The 21,253-nt window shown below is 42.5% G+C and overlaps 1 protein-coding gene across 1 annotated transcript in view; it reads left to right on the forward strand.

Moving 5' to 3' along the window:
* Nucleotides 1-21,253, forward strand: part of adamts9 (ADAM metallopeptidase with thrombospondin type 1 motif, 9) — a 41,470-nt gene that overhangs the window by 12,498 nt on the left and 7,719 nt on the right. The window contains exons 15-32 of the mRNA XM_084927780.1: nt 108-225; nt 409-504; nt 1,410-1,576; nt 1,757-1,886; nt 2,805-2,931; nt 3,026-3,236; nt 3,357-3,521; nt 4,389-4,550; nt 6,132-6,251; nt 8,611-8,718; nt 8,818-8,985; nt 10,361-10,603; nt 11,485-11,646; nt 11,782-11,958; nt 16,244-16,414; nt 17,922-18,098; nt 19,917-20,087; nt 20,303-20,497. Coding sequence (XP_084783906.1) covers nt 108-225; nt 409-504; nt 1,410-1,576; nt 1,757-1,886; nt 2,805-2,931; nt 3,026-3,236; nt 3,357-3,521; nt 4,389-4,550; nt 6,132-6,251; nt 8,611-8,718; nt 8,818-8,985; nt 10,361-10,603; nt 11,485-11,646; nt 11,782-11,958; nt 16,244-16,414; nt 17,922-18,098; nt 19,917-20,087; nt 20,303-20,497 — 2,868 coding nt within the window. The remainder of the gene's footprint in view (nt 1-107; nt 226-408; nt 505-1,409; nt 1,577-1,756; nt 1,887-2,804; nt 2,932-3,025; nt 3,237-3,356; nt 3,522-4,388; nt 4,551-6,131; nt 6,252-8,610; nt 8,719-8,817; nt 8,986-10,360; nt 10,604-11,484; nt 11,647-11,781; nt 11,959-16,243; nt 16,415-17,921; nt 18,099-19,916; nt 20,088-20,302; nt 20,498-21,253) is intronic.

Consider the following 21,253-nt stretch of genomic DNA (forward strand, 5'->3'; position numbering starts at 1 on the left):
AGAATCAATTACATATTTGCTATGATTTAGTGATTTTCTAATAAAGTCCTTTAATTAAAAATCCTTAATTTTCTTATTGTGTATTTCCTACTTCCCGTACTGAGCAGCAGGCGGGCTGTGATCATGTACTCAACTCTAAAGCCAGGAGGGACAAATGTGGCGTATGTGGAGGCGATAACTCTTCCTGCAAAACTGTAGCAGGCACCTTCAACATTGTACGCTATGGTGAGTAACAACTTCTTTTATTACCCCCATCAGTCTCCATTTCAGTACATATAAATGGTAATAGCTGTTGTGGCAGTTATTATATTGCTTACACACCTCAGCAGAAAAGCATCGATGGATGGGTTCACTTGTTAGTGCATTTACAGACCTGGGTGCGCTAATGCGCTGCATATGTATTTACAGGCTATAACGAAGTGGTGCGAATACCAAGTGGTGCTACAAACATAGATGTGCGTCAACACAGTTACTCAGGGAAACCGGAGGATGACAACTACCTCGGTAAGACAGCCAACAATTGTTAATACTTTGATTGTATTTTTACATTTCCAGTCGTGCTGTTTGAAGTCATTTCTGGAGGAATGCGCTGTTAAAAAGATGCGTGTTTATGAGATGTGCTTGAGTGTTTATGAGAAGAACAGCGTTCAGCCTTCAGTGTAAAGCCGGGCACTGCATAACTGCCGTAGATTTTGCAAATACTATGCATGCAAATCCATTAAATGCCTGCGGGTACCAATCTAGCAAGGTCCCTTAGTTTAAAAGCTTTAGTACCTGCTCTAAGGCTCTGTTTCAGCCTGTTGGTACCACTGACCTACTCATGTTTTTGTGCTCGTGTGTTGTTTTTATTGTGTGCATGTCCTTGATGCAAACTTCTGAACATAGTGTCATCCTTAACTGTGTGTTTCAGTTTTTCTATATATTGGGACAACCCAAAGCGGATTGATTGTTTTTTTTGTCTGTGTGCGTGTGCAATGAATGCCACTCTCCACAACCATATTAGTGTAATGTGTGAAATGGCGAGGAAAGTAAAGGCAGGAAATTAGCTCCATAATCGCATTAGGGTGAACGAGTGCAGAAGACTGACTGTTGAACAGAACAGGGTGCCCCTGGATGGGACTTCTTCGGGAACAGAGGATTATTTTAGCCCAATAAGGCTTTACTGTTACCCACTGTGTGTGCCTTACTGTAAATGAACATTTTAAGCCACTGTGTTTTCTAAGCTGCTCTGCTGCGCACAGAAAAGTTCATGTTTGTGCAGGTTCCTGCCATAAACAGTGATTTGCACAAAGTAATTCACCTTTATGAATATTTTTTTTTAAATTGGCCAATAAATTAAAGCTAGCTTGAGTTTACACAAACTCTTTTCAGTGTGATGAAGCCAACTAACTGTTTCTGCCTCCCTGTAGCCATATCAAATAGCCGCGGAGAGTTCCTGCTTAACGGGGAGTTTGTGGTTAGCATGTTCAAAAGGGAAATCAAAGTAGGAAATGCCATCATCGAGTACAGCGGTTCCGACCATGTCATTGAGAGGATCAACTGTACTGACCGCATAGAAGAGGAGATCGTTATCCAGGTAAGCTGTCCTTATCATGACAATTTGGTATCTTGTGCAGGAGATGTGAAGATAGAAGATGGTGATTTAATAGCTTAGAAGAGAGGAATGCAGAATCATAAATCCTTCTACAGACTTGGTATTTCAAATTTACAATTGTAAGGTTGTGTAATGTATATCACATTGCCTGCTTTTTCCCAGGTGCTTTCTGTGGGGAACCTTTACAACCCAGATGTCAGGTATTCCTTTAACATTCCCATAGAGGATAAGCCTCAACAGTTCTTCTGGGATGCTTATGGGCCCTGGCAGGAGTGTAGTCGTCTGTGCCAAGGTGAGGGGGAGGCACATGTGGTTTGCAGGGTGAGATGATGGGAAAGGTGAATGATAAACTGTGTGGTCAGAGTAAAAATGAGATGGGATGGAAATGGAATGAAGGAAGAAGAACATTTAGAAAATGCTGAGCAGGAGACCCAGGAGATGGGGGATGCTGTAGTTACCATTAAACATGGTCATTGTAGGCATTTAGCCTTTGTACAAGTGATTAAATATCAGTTTTACACTATGCCGTGGCACATCTGCTTGGCATGACTGTGGAAAGGTCAGAGTACGTGGGTGTGCGGAGGAAGATTGCAAGCAAACTCGAAAACCTGTTATGTGTGTTACAAGTCAATTTTTTTCTGTTTAAGAATGCCTTTCTCCACTTTTTGACACCACCCTGCTTCAGCAACTGAAGGGAAACCAATAACTCCACAGTTCACAGCAGGATAAACATCTAGCATATAACACATTAAGCTCTCATAGCGTTCAGCTGCAAAACTTGGTAACATGAGGTGCTGATCTATTGCCACATTAAGGTTCATATCGCGCTGTAATTTTACACAAAAGCCAAAGTGAGGTGTGCACACTTTTCACGCTGGCATTTATTGCACTCCCGACGATGAGCCATATTTTACTTGAGCCAGATGGTGCATCAACCCAGATAACTACGTGCAGGTCGGGAAGTAAAAAGTCACTTTCATCTCAGGATAAAGTTATGAAACCCGAGATTGTAACTCAAACTTGAGATTCTGTTTACATCTTTGTAAATATCTTATTAGTTATAAAACAGATCTCTTTATTTAAATGACACAGCTTTTCTTCAATTTCCTTTGCCATTTTGACTCATGTTTGATTTATTTTTTGTTATAGTGTGTTGCCAAGATGTTTAGAGTGGCTGTCACTTAGAACCTCAATTTTTGTACCCTCACAGGAGAGCGCAAGCGGAAGATTCTCTGTAGCAGAGAATCGGACAGGGTGGTGGTGTCAGACCAGAGGTGCCACGGCACAGCGAGACCTGCTGTCATCACTGAGCCATGCAACACTGAATGTGAACTTAGGTTTGCATCATCACTCTAAACCATTTGACCCATCTGACTGACACTTTATTTGGTCTTTGCAGTGCAAAGATTTACCCACTTGTTCTTTACGCAGATGGCACGTTGCTCGAAAAAGTGAGTGTACAGCCCAGTGCGGCCAAGGATATCGTACCCTGGAAATATACTGTGCCAAAATCAACCGTGCAGACGGCAAGACCCAGAAGGTTGATGACCGCTACTGTAGCGGTCAGCGCAAACCTGATGACAAGGAAGGCTGTCACGGAGACTGTAACCCGGGTGGTTGGGAGTACTCATCCTGGTCGGAGGTACGAACTCTGTTGGAAGTCTGGGGATTTGTTTGTCCGCACTGACCAGATGTTTGTCCAAGTTTATCTCGGGTTGTGTATGTGTTTACACTTGTTGATGCTCAAATGTTTGTGCTGCAGTGCTCCAAGAGCTGCGGTGGAGGAACCCGCCGTCGAGGGGCAGTGTGTCGAAAGGCAGCTGAGGCTGGTGGCGATGAGAGCAAATGCAGTCAAAGGGACAAGCTGACCGTCCAACCCTGCAATGAATTCCTCTGTCCGCAGTGGAAGACTGGAGACTGGTCTGAGGTCAGTTTAGCAATTACTGTATTGTCTTTGCGTTTAGAAGAAAATAAGACCCCAGGGGTATGTGCGCTGCACTCTCTGCACCTTTGGTGGCTTGTTCTGGGGCCGACAGTTTCAAGTGGTTAAAACAGAAGTCATAATTTAATTGTTCACCTGTCCTTACTGGTCTTGTCTTGTTTACCTCACAATTAAAAAAGAAGAAGAAAATAAGACTTTTACCTAAGTAGTTAAAGTGGACACCTTTTCAAGCTGCAGATGTATATGTTTTTGTGTTTCTGTGCAGGTTTTCAACTCGCTCAGTGATTTGTTTGTGAGATTTTTAGACGAGTATGTGTCTAGGGTTACTCAACGTAAAGAATAACAGACTTCTTTGTAAATGCTGGAGTATTAAAGCAGCGGAGATCTGGGTCAAATGTCAAATCCCAGTGCTGATTGTGAATGTCTCAGCTTTAGGAGAGTTACTCCCCTCCTTCCACTCCAAATGAGTGTTGGGTAAGAGGTGATTGCAGGGTGAAATCGTTCTTAAACTGCTGCACAGTTTACACATCGTAGAGCAAGGAGCTTGCAAAGCTGTGGGCTGCATTCCGGGAATTTTTCAGATCTCCCGTGTGGTGTTGCCAGAACCCGTATGCTGTAATATATACATATGGACTGTACTCGCACATAAATAAACACACTCACACTTTTTTTTGTTTTTGGGGCTAGGGGCTTTCTAATGTGCATATACTGCTTTACATAAAACCAAGAGCACTTCTTCTATCATGAATCTGAATACTTGTAACTGCTCATTTGTTGTACTCATGTAGCGATTAACTATGTACGCAATTCATGGCATTATAACCTGTAACATTTATTTCTTTATTTTTTTAGTGCCTTGTGACATGTGGTAAAGGCTATAAGCATCGTCAGACGTGGTGTCAGTTTGGTGAGGACCGTCTAGATGATCGCTTTTGTGGGTCGTCTAAACCTGAGTCAGTGCAGACGTGCCAACAGCAGGAGTGTGCCGCTTGGCAGGTTGGACCTTGGGGACAGGTGAGTCACCCCTGTATTTATGATCTGTGCAGCATTCAGTACACAGTGCTCGATTGTTTTTGTTCAAAGCTGTAAGAAGTCGGGTCATTTATCAGCTGAGAGCATCAGTGTATGATGATGTGGATGTGGATAGAGGTTACTTTTCAAAAGGAAAAAGCCCCGCCAATCATGCGGGGCTTTTTCCTTTCTCTATCCACGCTTCTTCATCTGTTTCTCAACCTATGCTGTCCTTCCTGTCTCTCCTTGTTCACTTACAGCTGTTAAAATTGCTAGATGCAAGTTTGGCATGCTCTTGTGATCCACATCTTTGTGTGTGGGAGACAGTTTTATTTTCAGTTCAATACAATTTTGTTTATATAGTGCCAAACCACACCAGTCACCTGAATGCCCTAACATTGTAAGGTAAAGACTAAAAATAATAGAAAGTAAACCCCAGCAATCAGACGACTCCCTATGAGCAAGCACTTGGCGACACTGGGAAGGAAAAACTCCCTTTTAACAGGAAAAAAAGACCCTCCGACAGGACCAGGCTCAGTGAGGGGCGGCCATCTGCCACAACTGGTTGGTGGTGAGGGACGGCAGACAGGAAAAAAGATGAGCTAAATATAAAAGAAGATATGGTAACTGACTGTGGTTGGTTCTATCTATCTCAAGGGTTCCATGTAAAATGGAAAATTTTATTTGCATACTGACATGAGTAAATCTTTTTATTTAAAGAAGACATAATCTATCTTTAATCAATCAGTTTGGTTGAATAATTTAATAGTTCTATAGCAGATCTTTTTTCCAAGGCATTTAAAAGAGTATGCTGTATATATAGATTTAGAGCCACTGCTTTCATACTTGCATACATGCAATATGGAAGTCTACCCAGTTGATGGGTCACAGCTCAGCAAGAGAAATTTGCTATTACTTCTCTGATGAATTGGTCTCTAATGTAAATCATCGGGTGGATACACAGACAAGCTACGCTCGTTATTTAGCACTGAACTCTCTGCTGTTTAGAGTCCCAGGACATGTCATGAAAATGAAGATACAAAAGCAATGGACAGTCTTCATAGCAGTGTTCCCAGAAAGCGCGTTATATATCTGTGTGCGCACCCATTCTCATTTGTGTACGTGTGCAGAACAGAACACCCAAAAATGCGAGCTATTTTGTGCCCCTCGTCAGAGGATGTGCACATTTTAAGGTATATTTGAAGTGGTTTAATGAAGCATGATCAAATGGTAGCTGAAGTTGCCGCCACACAAATTTGACCCCGTTTCACTGAAGGCAGTGAGCCAGAAGAAAGCGCGGGATGGTACCCTCTGACTGAGCTGCAGTGGGAAAGCGGCCAGTCCAATGTATATGAATATCCTCATGTATGATTTTTGTTAGAAGACTTTTTTCTAAAGTGAGCTAACATTTTTTGTATATACTCTATATACTCATGTGTGCAGGGGTTTGCTCTGGTGGCTCCAACAAAACATCTGTTTTTTGCTTGCCTTTCTTGTCTTTTTCTCAGTTTTCTTTTTGGCTGACTGTTGCAAATGTTTTCCCATCACGCCTCCTTTGTTTCTTTTTTCTCTCTTTGAACCCAGTGCACTACCTCTTGTGGGCCAGGCTACCAGATGCGAGCAGTGAAGTGCGTGGTGGGCTCTTATGGTGCCGTCATGGACGACACCGAATGTAACGCAGCCACGCGACCCACTGACACCCAGGTAAGAGGTCTTATCGTCCTTTCTTTTTCCCCACAATCTGCTTATCATCTCCTCACTCTGAGAGCGTTTTTTTGCTCCGTGGTTGAGTGTGAAGGAAGAAGATGCACGCTTGTACTGAAAATGTACACAAAAAACCTGGCATTTCATTTCCACCTGGTCTCAATAAAAGCTGTCCCGCCTGCTCCAAATGCAGAGGGAAGTTTACCAGCCTCACTATCCCACCATAAAGACAAAACTCTGAGACAGAATCCCTCATATGTTTCTCTTGAAAACAATTTCACTTGTGTCATCTAGCTGACACTTGAAATGTGTGGCAGAAGCAATGATTGCGTTAAGCCTAGGACACATGAGGAGGTGACATGCACAAACACTTGCGAGACTGCACTAAATTCCAGTTTTTCTCTGTCATTTTTACAAACCCCCAGTGCACAATCTTTAAAAGATTTGTTGAATTTCTAAACCAACTTTCCCAGACATAATCAGACTGGGTTAAATACAAACAGTTCTTTATGCTTATAGAAGCATAGACTGGAACATCAGCCTGCTGCAGAGTTTGACCAAACCTGCAGCTTAAAACAGCACAGTTTACCTACCCTGCTCTTACCTCAGCATACAATGGGAATTTGCTTATTATGGAAACGATCAACTAATATAAGCTCCTTTTAAAAAATGCAGTAAGATGGTTTAGGGTTGGAGTCCACCAGCCAGCTGGGTCCTTTCTGTGCGTTTTCTACAGGTACTTTGGCTTTCTAACTCAGTCCATAGACATGCATGATACAGAGATGATCTAAACTGACCTTAGATGTAAATGTGAGGGTGACTGGTTGTCTGTCTTTCTATATTAACCCTGTGATAGACTGATGACCTTCTATTATACAAACATATCATAAGAGCCTATCCCTGCTGCCTCCTATGATCTGCAGCTGGGATAGGCTCCAGTTAGTTCCCTCCATGGATGGATGAATGTTTTAGAAAGTGGTTGGACTGAAGGATGTATTAACTAATTTTTTCCAACTTACAAGCATTTTTTCGGACCTGAAGAAGCACTAGCTTGCAATTTCTCTGTCTCGTTACCACTTAACTTTCCAATGATTCCAGCACCACGAGTGCACAGTTATTTACCCCCAGTTTGATTTTCACGCATGTTTTGTGTCAGAACATCCTGTATTTGTGGCAGCCATAAATAAATCAGAAATCACAGCTATATCACAGAGGACATGCTTCAAATAAATAATTACCAGTATTTAAAGTAGGCTAGTTCAAAGCCGTGCTTCTCCTCCACTTACCCATGATGTAGACTGACAGAGGGTTATGTCAGTCTACATCATACGATGTTGGGAAATGACACTCACCCAGGTTAATTGTCTTGCCAATTGTTTGTATGTGTGTATATGGTGAACTTTGCACACAACTTGCACAGAAACCCCGACAGAAACTTGCAATATTTTGAACTGAATGAGAGGTTTGTTTGGTCAGCGTAGGGCGTAAACCCATTTCAGAGCGCTTAGCATGCAGACTCAGGATGAGGCCCCCCTCTAGTCACAGCAGCTCGCAATTCCGGTGCTTGGACCAGCAGAGACTGGTGACCAGTGACCCTGAAGCAGTCGCCCCACCTCGTTGTGATTCTAACCAGCCAGCCATGAAGTGGGCCACCAGGCCACTAGTCCCACCACCACCCTGCACCAGGACATAGGATGAGAGAGACTGATAGATGGAGGGACGTTTTAGTACAAGGTTGTTCATGTCTTGGATTTCTTGTAGTATATATTTGTTAATATTCTATTGATGCATGCAAATGCAAGTACGACAGGAAGCATGTGGAGAGCTTCCTGTTACTTTGTTTCTTTTTGGAGGCTGCATGCTGAATGTGTAGCCCAAGTCTGTGCGACCCGATCCAGCACTCATTCCTAAAGACACGGGGTCAGAGGGCACCAGAGGGCATATGGAGGGGAAAGAGGGAAAGGCGGAAGGTGCGGGACAAGGGGGTGGATTAGGGGTGGAGTTTACAACCACGCCAGCATAGGCATTGGAGCCCTGAATACCACTCCACTATGACCTGTTATGACAGGGATCAGGGCTTTATGCTGAGTGGCTTACTGCCACAATCCATAGTTTGAACTGACGGGGCGGACCCTGTTAATGTTGTTTTGGTAAGTTGAGGGGAAAGGGTCGATGGGAAGCATAACTACTCTCAAACGTAGAGCCGAAGGAATATAGTTTAAGTTGATCACGACTGTCCCATGTCAGAAAAGCTATCTCTGATATTCATGGTATTTTGTTGTCAGGGACAGATGTTGTTACAGTATATTCATTTTGCTAATCACTGCATGAATGGGTGTATGTGTCTCTTCTTCCACAGGACTGTGAAATAGCCCAGTGTCCCAGCAGCCACCCTGTTCCCCCAGGGACCAAAGTCCCTTCCCACCCGGGCCACAAAACCCAGTGGCGATTTGGTTCCTGGACCCAGGTTGGCAGTGCTGTCGCATTTTTTGTTTATTTTACTTTTTATCTGCTTTTCTCATTTGATTGGTTTCCGGTTTCTTAATCTTTCTCTCCCGCAAAACAGTGTAGCGCCAGCTGTGGCAAAGGGACACGGATGCGCTATGTGAGTTGCCGTGACGACCAGGGCGGCGTGGCCGACGAGTCAGCATGCGCCCACCTACCAAAGCCTCCTTCAAGGGAAGTGTGCACAGTCGTGGCATGTGGACAGTGGAAAGTGCTGGAATGGACAGTGGTAAGAAGACCAACATGTGTATATGATTGAGTGACTCAAATAATTCAAATAATTAAGAACTTGCAAAAGAGCTTTTCTGCTGACAAAATAATTATTTCCTTATAGTGACAGATTAACCCACATTGTGTCATCAATATTTGCCATCCAGATGTGTTTCTCCCCCCTCCATGTTTGCTCCATTGTTCACTGTAGACTCATTTTAACCCTGACAACCAGTGTCTGCACACGCTATGCAGATGTTAATGTGTTAGCCAGCCAGGATGTGGAGACAGGGTGGCAGCTGGAATGTGTGGATGTTGGACTGGAGGAGGGCTGCAGTGAAGTTATAGGAGGAGAGTGTGTGTGTGTGTGTGTGTGTGTGTGAGAGAGAGAGAGAGAGAGAGAGAGAGAGAGAGGAATCAGGAATGAAGTTCTTGAGCTGGGAGATGCAAGGGGCTGTAGTGAGGGGCTCCAGTCTTGTTTACAGATGTTTCTCATCAGAGCCTTAGCAATACAGTTCAGGCTGACTGCAGGTCTGGTCACCATACACATACACAACACACACAAGCACACAACCATGCACACCCACACATGTACTGCCAAGCCAAAGACACTCATTGACCCCCTGAAAAGAAATATCCTAAATCATCCCAAGGCCAATAAAAATTTCAGAGGCCTATCCCATGTTTACACACACACACGAACAGAAGATTGACAACGGCAGATTTATAAACCCAAAGCAAATCATCTTTTTCTAGCTCGCTGTTACAGAAAAATCCAAATTGAGAGATTTTTGTGACTGCTCTCCGGGCCAGTGCAGCTTGCAGCACAGTACAGCTCGATGTAGCGTCACAGTATATACATCAACTTAATGCATGCAGAACCATGTTACAGTATCTGTAATAACATGAAACATTGTGACAGAGTCATGTAAACCTCTGGATAGGTCATGTTTTTTATGAACTGCTGTTGCATAAGTGAAATGGATCACGCGAGACACTGAGTGGACTCTGCTAGGGAGGAGCAAGATTGGAGACACCATTAGCATTTGGTGGAAGATCTGCCTTGTGTTATTTTTCTAAAAAATGTCTACTTGGGTCATTTAGAGTGATACTGTAAGAGTCTGTTGAAGAGAAATTTTAGTTTTGCTGTAACCTTAACACCAGGTTAAGTCTGAGTTAGCTCTTTGGTAGCATGAAGATGACATCTTTTTGTATCTGACGTGGTTCTGTTCATCAAGTCTGGTTTGACCACCAGCAGGTCACAATGAACAGAGATGTCAAGAATCTGCTATCAAAGAAAGTCAGCTTTCCTTTTATGGCAGTTGGATTTGTGTATATTTGCATTTACCTTTCCTTTTCATTTCTTCACCCTCTCCATGTGTTTGTGCTGTCAGTGCTCAGTCACCTGTGGCCAGGGAAAGACGACGCGACAAGTGCTGTGCGTCAACTTCAGTGACCAAGAAGTGAACGCTAGTGAGTGTGACCCAGACGACCGTCCTGCCACAGAGCAGGACTGTGCCATGTCTCAGTGCCCGTCCCGCTCCAGTGATTCCCGACCTCCGTCCTCACCAAACACCAGCACCAGGAACCTGCCACGTAGCCAATCCCACCAATGGCGGACTGGACCCTGGGGCGCGGTGAGGCTTCCTAAACACAATGCATTACATCATGCTGGTCAACAAACCTCAGGGGTGGGATATTTAAGATGTTGCATTAATCTTGTGGGACCAATCACTTCAATAAGGTTGGCAGACTTTGTTACCTTTGTGCTAATCTAAGCTAACAATCTTCAAATTCTACTTAAATATCAACCATAAAAACTTCCTATATAGATCTATGCTCTTCTTACAGCAAGGGCAGAGTGAGGATAATTTGGACTATTCCTTTAAGGCGCCCTAAATCAAAGTCATACCTATATATTATCTGTGCTTTGGAGCTGCAGGGTAGGGTTTAAGAATCATTGTGTAATGTCACACAGTCCTGAATAAAAACTCAAAAGTTGGACTCTGTTCTTTAGGCCGTTCACTCTTTTTAGGATGAGATCTTTAGAAATAGCACCGAAGGACATTGTGACCTAAATGCCCCAGGCTATCCTGTCCCACTGAGCTCCTTCTCTGTATTGTTCCTGCAGTTTTTTTTTCTTTGTTGTTTTAACTGGGTTACTGATAATCTTTGACAAAAAATAGCCGTGACCTTTAAATAACTCTGGGAAGGATTTAAGATATTTCTGGTCACGCTTCCTTCCTTAGAACATTATTTTAGAAGCAGAGAAGTTTAGCCATGTCGCTTGTGACGTCTCCGTGTTGTCAGAATTTTGTGTGGGCTTTGTGTTCACATCATATACACCTCATATTACACATACAATATGTGCACTGATTTAATACCGCGAGGCTGAGAATATGTTTGTTAATCGCTGCGTTTAAACGAAGCATAAAATACCCACTAAACTCTTTTACACCTGAATAACGAGGAACTATATTTGTGCCCTCTTATCTCTGTTAAAAAAACACAAAAACAGTGCTCCAGCACATGTGCAGGAGGCTTCCAGCGGCGTGTGGTAGTGTGCCAGGATGAGAACGGCTACCCTGCCAACAGCTGTGAAGATCGCAGCCGACCCAGCGAGCAAAGATCCTGCGAATCGGGGCCATGTCCACAGTGGGTGTATGGCAGCTGGGGAGAGGTAAGAAGGACACACTAAAGTAGTCTCACATAAGACAGGCATATTTTGACATGAAAACATGGCTGTCAGCTCCTTTTTTTTTAAATCCACAAACTTGCATCTATAAAATGCGATCTCTCTGTGTGCCGTCCTCAGTGCACGAAGCCATGCGGAGGTGGGATAAAGACAAGGCTGGTGGTGTGTCAGCGTCCAAACGGCGAGCGTTTCAATGATCTGAGCTGCGAGATCCATGACAAGCCCCCAGATCGTGAGCAGTGCAATACTCAGCCATGCCCGTCTAACCCCCACTGGAGCACAGACCCATGGACCTCGGTACGCTCATAAAAAAAACAAAACCAAATACTCTATAACCGTTTTTTATTGTTGGTTTTTTTAACCTCACATATGTTCAAATGCATGTAGTCTTACTCTTTCACAAACAGTTTTAAAGAGGCAGGTTGACTGTGGTGCTTTTACACTGGAGATGTCACACTCCAGCTTCTCCAGCTTTTTACCTTTAACCCCCTCCACTTACTGCTCCCTCTCTGCAGCCGGCAACTGCTGAGTCAGTTTTTCCTCAAGACATTTGGAAAGATTAATTTCTGTTGCACTTGAATGGCAAACATGTGCTTAATATGCCAAAAAAGTACGACACACAAAAAAAAATAATACTTCAGTGACAGCTGTGACCGTAAGAATTTTTTTCATGAGTAGTTAGAAAACTGTTGTTGAGCCTCGTACTAGTTTTCTCTTCTTTTTATTTTAATAATTCAGGATTACGTTGTATCACAATCAAAGTTAGTTTTGTAAAATATTGTTTTTAAAAGATAATTTATTGAGAGATGTTTTCCTTTTTATCTCTTGTAAATAGTATTAACTTTAAAAAAGTGTCGTATTTGGTGTCTTAGCTCTTTGTATTCGCACATTTAGCCAATCATTGTTCATATGCAAATACTGATGAATGTTTTTGTATATCAGGAATATACAATATGCTGCCTTGTTCTTTTATTATCCAAAGAATGGCCCACGATCTCCACGTATGAGGTGCTACATGATATAGTCGATGTTCTGTTATGAACGTAAAAGGCACCACCTTACATATTGACTATATATGGGCTGTATACTATATATACATCTTTGTACTATATGCATCTATGAAATGGCTATTATATTAGGAATTCAATTTGTTTTAAGGCACATGTAGAGAAGTTACTAATCTTATTTAGACACTTTATTTTACAGTTTATGTATCTACCCCCCTGAAAGCAACAACGCTGTTGTCCCGTAATGACAATGACAGTGAAGGAGACATACGTCAAGTCAAAAGTGCCTGAAACGTCCAGTATCAGTAGTAAACACCAGCGAACAGTGGCTGTACTGCCACTGTAAAATAAAGTGTCTCTTTCCGACGAGTTTGTGGTAGTTAGGCCGGATAGCCATTGTATTCCAGTTTTGGGTTTGCACCCAGAATTCCTTAGTGTGGCCAAAACAGTAGTTTTAAATCCTTCAAAGGTGCTTAATATGAGTGTATTTATATTATGTTAGTTAATGTTTGCTTTGTACAGTAAGTACTTGGAGTTGCTATATATGCTATGCTCAACAATACCTCACTTGGAACAAAACACAACTCAACTAGCCATTAAACAATGATGACCTGCATAACAGTGGTGCTTTTTCCAAACAAGGGAGATATGAGATATAAATATTTTTTCAAAAAGAGAACCTTTAAATTTTTTTGGTTGGTTAGGTGTTTATTGTGGCACGTTGCCTCTTCTGTACTTTTTTTTTCCATGAGCAGTTTGCACTGATCTGATTGATCAGCTAAATGCAAAGTGTATCACAGATCTGATGAAATAATGTTTGAATTGTCTTTGACTGTCTCACCTTTAAGAGAACGGGCTGTTAAATGTCATGCTTTGAAACATGTAATACCTGTGACCACAGGGGAAGTTAATGGTGTTTTGTATTCAGAGCTCTTACTCTGAGCCAACCTAATGTGTCTACCTCAGTCTCTGTTATGATTGCCCCCCCTGCCGTATCTTGCTCTCCCTTGCACTGGAGGGATTTTGGCTGGCTAAGATTAAGCATGAGTTGTCGATGCTACCCTGCGCAGATGATGGCCCTAAACACAGATCTGTAGCGCGTGTCATCTCCTGCCCCGTAACGCTTAACATTACTGTGAGGACGGTTTAAACTGATCCAGAATCTGTGGTTAGGGTCAACTTTGCCTGAAGCCCACCCAGTTGACTTCTCTTGGTCATAAATGTCTGTACCAACATCACACCTTATTTTAAGGGCCTGTTAACACAGCAGTGAGTACATTTTTACCACACGTCATTTACTAATGAGAACTTTTACTTGTAATGACTCCCACGTGTGATTGTAAGGCAGCACAAAACCAAATCTCGGTTGAATCAGTGAAAGTGGAACACAATAGTGAATTATATCATAATCCCCTCCAGTTTCATTTGTCATTCTAAGCAGTCAACCTCTTGTCGCAGAATAGCAGTATAACACAAACACTATATCAACAGGCTCTTGAAATAAGTATAATGTATGTCTCTTATTCACAAATGGCAGTATTAGTCTATGTTTCAAGAATATTTCTGTATATTTATGTAATTACTTGTATTTATTGTTCATTCATTATAATGTTATGTCAATATTTAATTTTTTTTTTACAGATTTGTTGGATTTCTGTTCATTTGCAGAAAAGGTTACAATTAAAGTGAAGTAGAGGTACTATCGAAGGCTTTTTTTCATTCTTGCCTGAATAAAAAGGTTTACATCACATACAGCGACCACACCGAGGTCGCTTTAAATTGAGGGACAGACACGACTTAAAACTTGCTGGTGATTTGCACTGACTGGCTTTAAAAATAAATGAAATGCTGAAATTGCAGTAACCGATCCCTGTGCCAGCCTTTAGCAACATTCATTAATGCTAATAGCATCAGTGCTTGCAACACTGTGCTCCTGCTGCTAACCCCCATATTAGGATTTCACCAGCCCAAGCTTTTTGATAATTGCAGTGTGTTCACGCGAAGGAAGTGGCTTTTATTGTTTAGTGCTTTAGGTTAAAAGATGAGAAAAGAACGCTTGCAAATAGGTTATAAAGAAGTCCTCTTTTCCCGAGCATTACCCTTGTTGTTTTATGCGCTCAGGGCTTCTGTTGACTTCTGTCAGCAAGTATGTTCTCACCATGTGTCAAGAGTTCAAAGCTGTTTCCATTAAGGTAAATCTCAGTCCTGCAGGACAATGCCTCGGCGTACTTCCCATTGCATTTACTGTGCTCATTCACTCTTAATACACGCTGAGGCTTTTTCTGGGAAGCTCGGCTATGGAGTTGCTAGCGCCCTTTGCCCCCTTTCTGGCAGGCCCCTCTGCTCTGGTCTAATGCGGGTTAATGACAGTGGACCATTGTGGGGGCCTTTGACAGTGACTTGAATAAAAGGTGGCGTCAGCAAGACTATTCAGTGGTGCATTGGCAGGTCAAAGGTCACATTTGATCTAGTGAGGGGCCCCATCCTGATTCATCCCTTCAGCACAGACAGACTTGTGGGAAATTACTCGTGATCTAGATTTAGAAAAATGAAATAAAAGACAAAAGCCAAACAAAATAAAGTGACATTGGTGGAGGGCAGATAGATGCCATTCCACACTGTGTAGACCAAAGATCTGCCACTAAATTTCATGGGTGGAAATAGTCTTCTCAGCTATGTTTATACATCAGCACTGTCAGTTATTTTACACCAATATATGAAAAATAGTAATATATGCTATAATAGTAATATATGAATAGTACATGCGATAAGCACAAAGTCTCCTTAAAATAACCACACTGTGTCGATATGACTCACGTTTGTCTTTATTGATTGGATAAACAATTTACCTGCAAGACAATTACGATAAATTAAGTACATTACAAAACGCACTGGCATGCCTGCGTTTATAAAGGGGAACAAGCACTTTAGTCGTCCCTCCTTTTACAAGGCTTCCTACCTTTTCACCTCCTTGAATGAGGCGAGGGGTCACAGCTTGTTCCTGTCCGGTACAGTCCCTTGCTGATCAGGACAGAGCCACATGCTGGGCCACGTACTCGTTCAACTCTGAGCCTGTCGCTTCCCATCCATCCCCACATGCAACGCCCCCTTTGATTATCCAAGCACAGTCCAGCACAACTCACTCCTCCCTTAGTGCTGCTGTGTGTGTGTGTGAGTCTGCCTGTCACACTGAGTTAGCTTTTCAGTAACGCGGTGAACCCGGAGGTGAAACAAACTGCTGCCGGGATGATCAGGCACGCTTTACCATTGGACCACCTCTCCCCATGTAACCGGGTCTCACATCCTTTTTTTGTGAGTGACAAATAGGGCCCACAAGTTCACAAATACTAATGAGATTTTTTCTTCATTTCTTGTTTATTACATCCCATTTTTAATGCTGAATAATCAATTACAGTTAAACTTGATATCAACAAAATACCCCCTCAATAAAAACAATAAAAAGGAAATTATTAATCTGAGTTTCATTGCTTTGAAATGTGTCACTTTTTACGCTTTCTGCTTTAGGTTAAAACATACTTCTGCTTCTTATTGGCCTCCTTATTTCCATCTTGCAGTGCTCAGCCTCCTGTGGAAGAGGCTTCAAATCCCGCAAAGTGAGCTGTGTGATCCGGTCAAGACGTCCTGTCCCAGAGGAGTACTGCCAGCACGTGCCGTCCAAACCCAGCGAGCGGCGCCGCTGCAGAGGTGGACGATGTCCTAAGTGGAAAACTGGCAACTGGGGGGAGGTAGGACTCTCTGACCCAGCCATTAAACACTTCTCAGCTATTTGTTCTCACGGTGCCAGACATGTTGGCTTTGTTTCTCTCTCGTAGCCCCACTTTAATACTCTGCAGCTTACAGGCAAGTATATCCATATGTGTGAAACAGGCCACAGCTGAACCTGACTGCCTTCATGGACCATGCTAAGCCACTAACTGAGGCGTGATTGCTTTTAAACATCATTGCCAGGGTGGAGCCAGAGTCTGAGGTGGTGTACGCTGGTGCTACGGTACCGCCGTCCACCAAGTTGGGCGGCAGGATGGATGTGCACCCCTTCCTTTGTATTTGAATTAGAGCCAGTGTAAATCTACCCCTTTCATCTCTATAGCTTCTTTTTCTGTGGTCCTCAACTTCCTCTCCTCTCTGTCTCCATTCATCCCCTCTCCCACTTTTTCTTCCATGCCCTCTTTCTCTTCTTTCTCTTTTTTTAAATTTTACTTTTTGCCTCACCAATGGGAACCACATGTTGGTCTTTTGAATGTGCTACTTGAGGCAATACACTCGCATCATCACGCCAAACAAACTCAACAAAGTGCACCTGGTCGTTGCCTTTCAACACCTTTTCTCTCAATAGGAGTGGACTGAGCACACAGAAACATCTTACATGTCAAAGAGGATGTGCGTCCCCCTCTAAACAGCTGTGGAGCATGACGCAAGGAGAAAATGATACTCCACTCGAGGCTCTTAGTCAAGCACAGCACACTGGAGTGCCTCAAAGTTCAGCTGCTTCACTGAGTTACAAATAAATGGACACATAAATATGCCCGTAGTAAATGCATTTTTATAGGTTGAGCTCCAGAACACAAACTGCCTTACACCTCCATCACTTTATTTGTCTCTAAATCATCTGTTATTACATAGGTGTTGTGTGATCCAGGAGCATTACATTGATATCAGTGAAGTGCGGTCTGTCTGAAAGGAGACAAAAATTGGTTAGTGTAAGATATCGTCTTACAAATATATCTCAAACAGTCAAAATAAGACAGTTGTTTTACGTTTCAGTTAAGGTTAAGGGCAGAAAACGACAGGCATCCCCCCACCTCCCAGTCTCATTCATTTTACCCTCTACACGATGTGCTCTGTATGTCAGCAGAAAAGACACGCTTTCATTTCAAACATGCTGCTCTAGATTAAACACAGATGTGCCAAACCACTTTCCAGACTTCAACTTTGATTCTTTACATATCTGTAGAACTGCCATTGATCTGATACAGCCTAAATGTTTACACAGACGCTTTGTTGCTTTTATCATTAAAATGTAGTTTGCATAGTATTTTATTATTATTGTTATAAAAGCATCTACCTGACATTACAAATGAATAACATAGTCATTTTGGCAAAAGCATTCCCCATAAATAAATACTTTAGACTAAATCAGTTATGAGTCTTCTATATAAATATATATTACAATGGATAACTACTAACACAGATTGAATGATTTCATTGCAAAGCTCTTACCTGCCCTGTCTTTAGTGTTCAGCGTCCTGCGGCGATGGCATCCAGCAGCGGAAGGTGTTCTGCCAGTTTGAAGACCAACGGAGCTCGCAGGAGACCGGCTGTCCCCAGCGCTCCCGACCAGCGTCCAGCCAGAGCTGCCGGGTCACCGACTGTCCCTCTCGCTACCGGTGGAGAGAGGAGGACTGGCAACCGGTAAGCCAGTAGAAGTCTGCACAAACAAACACTGTAATCTGCATGCTTAAACAAGTAGTTCTAGTGCCGCGGATGAATTTGCTCTGACATATCTGGGCAAGGATGAGAGTCTCTGCTTCTGTAGGAGGCACAGCTGCCTGTCAGGAGGCCAAAGGGGAGGGGAGCAGAAGAGGCAGATGAAAATCAGGCAATCCCCTTTTTTCCCCTACCCCAAAATAACTCAAGTTCCTCTCATTAGCGAATTAGTCTATTTACTTAAACTCAAAGACGACGCAAAAAGTATTCAGTTTGGCAAAACTGTTAATTGGCACTGAGGATCCAATAACCAGTCAGATGGTTATTCTAATCTATACTCAAACAAAAGCGCTCGAAAACTGGTTGAGAATTCAGTGAGTTGTAATGATTTTTATTTTGGGGTGAGCTGTCCCTTTAATATTAACCATTTTTATTTGGTGCAAAGTAATGATCAGCTATTTTCTGCAGGATAGAGTCTGCACATGTTTGCTGTTTATTAGAACGGGAAATGCACCAGGAGCTCCTTCTTCTTTGCTAACGTGAATGTGCGTCACTAAACAACATGAAATGCCTTTCTGAAAGAAGAGTCCAATCACTTTGCAGAAGTGCTCGGAGGTCCCTGCCTGGGTGTCCCATTTAACAGCTGGAGGCAGTTAAAACATTTCAACTAGGAAGTATTACCGTGTTTTAGACACTTACACTGTACCCACACATAAGATAGTTACATCTCACACAGGCAGTATTTCTTTCCATGCCTTGTACAAGGACAGGACACAGTATCCTGTCCCGGTACATCTCAGAATGAAATATAGTATCTTTGGCTACCTAAAACCTGAGTACCTCTCAGGACAGCACAACTCGCTATGACAGATTAAGGTAATTCAGTTGTTTGACAAAGTTAAAGATATTAAGAGTGAAAAAGACCTGCTGGTTGACTGCTGAGTGTTTCTGACACATGTGGAAGCCTTTCTGGACCTTTGATAAATCTTTATGACTCTAGCAAACTTGAGTGTTGCAATATCTGAACCAGCACATAAGCCCCTTTACAAAGCATTATTACAATAGTTCCATGATTAAAAAACCAACAAATGAATCCCAGTCACTTCATTCTGCTGCTCTTATGCTTTTAATACTTGCCACGATGACCTGTGCAATGGCACGAAATGGTGCTAACTGGTTTTTATTGTGCCCATTTTGCTTTTCCAATCTTTGAAATGGAAATTTATCTAGTATAGGTCAGGGGCTGATCACGCAATTCTACACTTACTATTAGATTGTTACACCCTGATCATAGATATCTGTCTCTCTTTCTAGCCTTGTATACCACAAATCTCCTCAGAGATATATTAAGCTGTGCTGCTGATCTGTGCTAAAGCAGCTCTGTTTAGAAAATATACATCATTTATATTAGGTCTGATCTAATGAGCTGTTATAAAAGAATGGGATGAATGGGTACCATGCTTCAAGTTTTACTTTCAAAATAAGAAGATGATTGTTGTCTGACAGTAAGAAAAAAGCTCTTTTTTGGGCCAAGGGTCTAGGTGTTGAAACTTCATCTATGATCAGACATGTTGTTGGCACGGGATGTGAGCACTGTGTTTTCCCCTCCTCTTAACATCTGTATAGCCCAAAGCAGTGCTTAATGACTGAATGCATGCTTTGCTTGAACTGGAGCTTCCTTGCTGTGTGTGCATTGTATATTGCAACTTTAATTTGGCAGTGCCACAGAGTTTCCAATAATACCGCTCTTTTTCTATTTGTACTCTCTGTGAAAGATTGTTTCCTGTCTTGTCTCCTCTACAGTGTAGTAAGTCATGCGGATTGGGTCACCAACAACGAGCCTTGAAGTGCGTGGACCACAACCAGCGGGAGGTCCACGAGATGTATTGCGTGAACCAGATCAGACCTCCAGAAATAGAAAGCTGCAACACCCACGCTTGCGAATTCATCTGGATTACAGGGGAATGGACTGAGGTGAGAGTCAAACAAGCAGACATCTAGATCATGTTGTGTCGGTCGTTTTTTTGTCTTCAGATCTTAATTGTAAAAGTTGTGTTTGAGTTAAATTGGTAATACTTTGCTCTTCAGAACAAACATGCAAATCACCACCTTTCAGTCCAATGACGCGCACATGATGGAAAGTACACTGTTCTCTTTTTTTCATGCCGGTGATTTATGCTATCCTCCAGTGCTCAGCCAGCTGTGGCCAGGGCTACCGCCAGCGTCTGATCTCATGCAGTGAGGTGCATGTGGAAAATGACAACTATGAGTATGGCCATCAGTCTTTGTCCAACTGCCCTGGGACCCCTCCTGAGAGCTACATGCCTTGTAATCTGGGCCCGTGCCCTCTGCTGCAAGAGTGGAGGGTTGGAATCTGGGGACCGGTGAGTGAGTCTGGACTGCCTAAATGGGATATAGCGATTTATCAGTATATCAAAGGCAGATTGATGTCAATCCTAAATGCATGATAAAATGGACTGTTTTAGATATAGACATAGACATATATAAAAAATGTATTTTTTTAATACAATTAATCCAAAATATATTTACTCTTTTTTTTTTTTAGTAATGATTCATGGCTTTCTTTGACATTAAAACAGTAGCAGTTGGCTGATTGTATGTGAAAAATCTTGTCTTCAACTAGTGTTTCAGCATTGAGCTTAAACACTGGTCGAATGAATAATGTCCATTTTTTTTAAAAAAGTGACACTTTGAAGACAGAATGTCATGTTTCGGCTGTGTGCAGGCAGGAGAAGGACCCAAACGCAAAACTCACCACGTAGGAATTAAACTCAAAAAGCTGCTTTATTGCAGAATGGCACGAAGAATAACAAAATTAAACTGGGACATGGATAAACTGACACATAGGGAAACACAGCCATGAGGGAGACTACGACACTGACAAAGAGAAACACAGGGCTTAAATACACTGAGGGATAACGAGGGAATGAGACACAGAAGGAGAGCACAGCTGGGAGTAATCAGGCTGGACGAGACAAGGGAAGCAAAACTAGAAACGCTGACATGAGACACGGACCTTCAAAGTAAAACAGGAAACACACTGACTGAACTCTAAACATGTAAACTTAACAGCAACTGGGGAGACAGAACATAGGAACCTGAAACATGGGACAGAAAGG

This window comes from Perissodus microlepis, chromosome 5, assembly GCF_051167445.1.
Source record: "Perissodus microlepis isolate ML-2025 ecotype Zambia chromosome 5, ASM5116744v1, whole genome shotgun sequence".
NCBI classification, from domain to species: Eukaryota; Metazoa; Chordata; class Actinopteri; order Cichliformes; family Cichlidae; genus Perissodus; species Perissodus microlepis.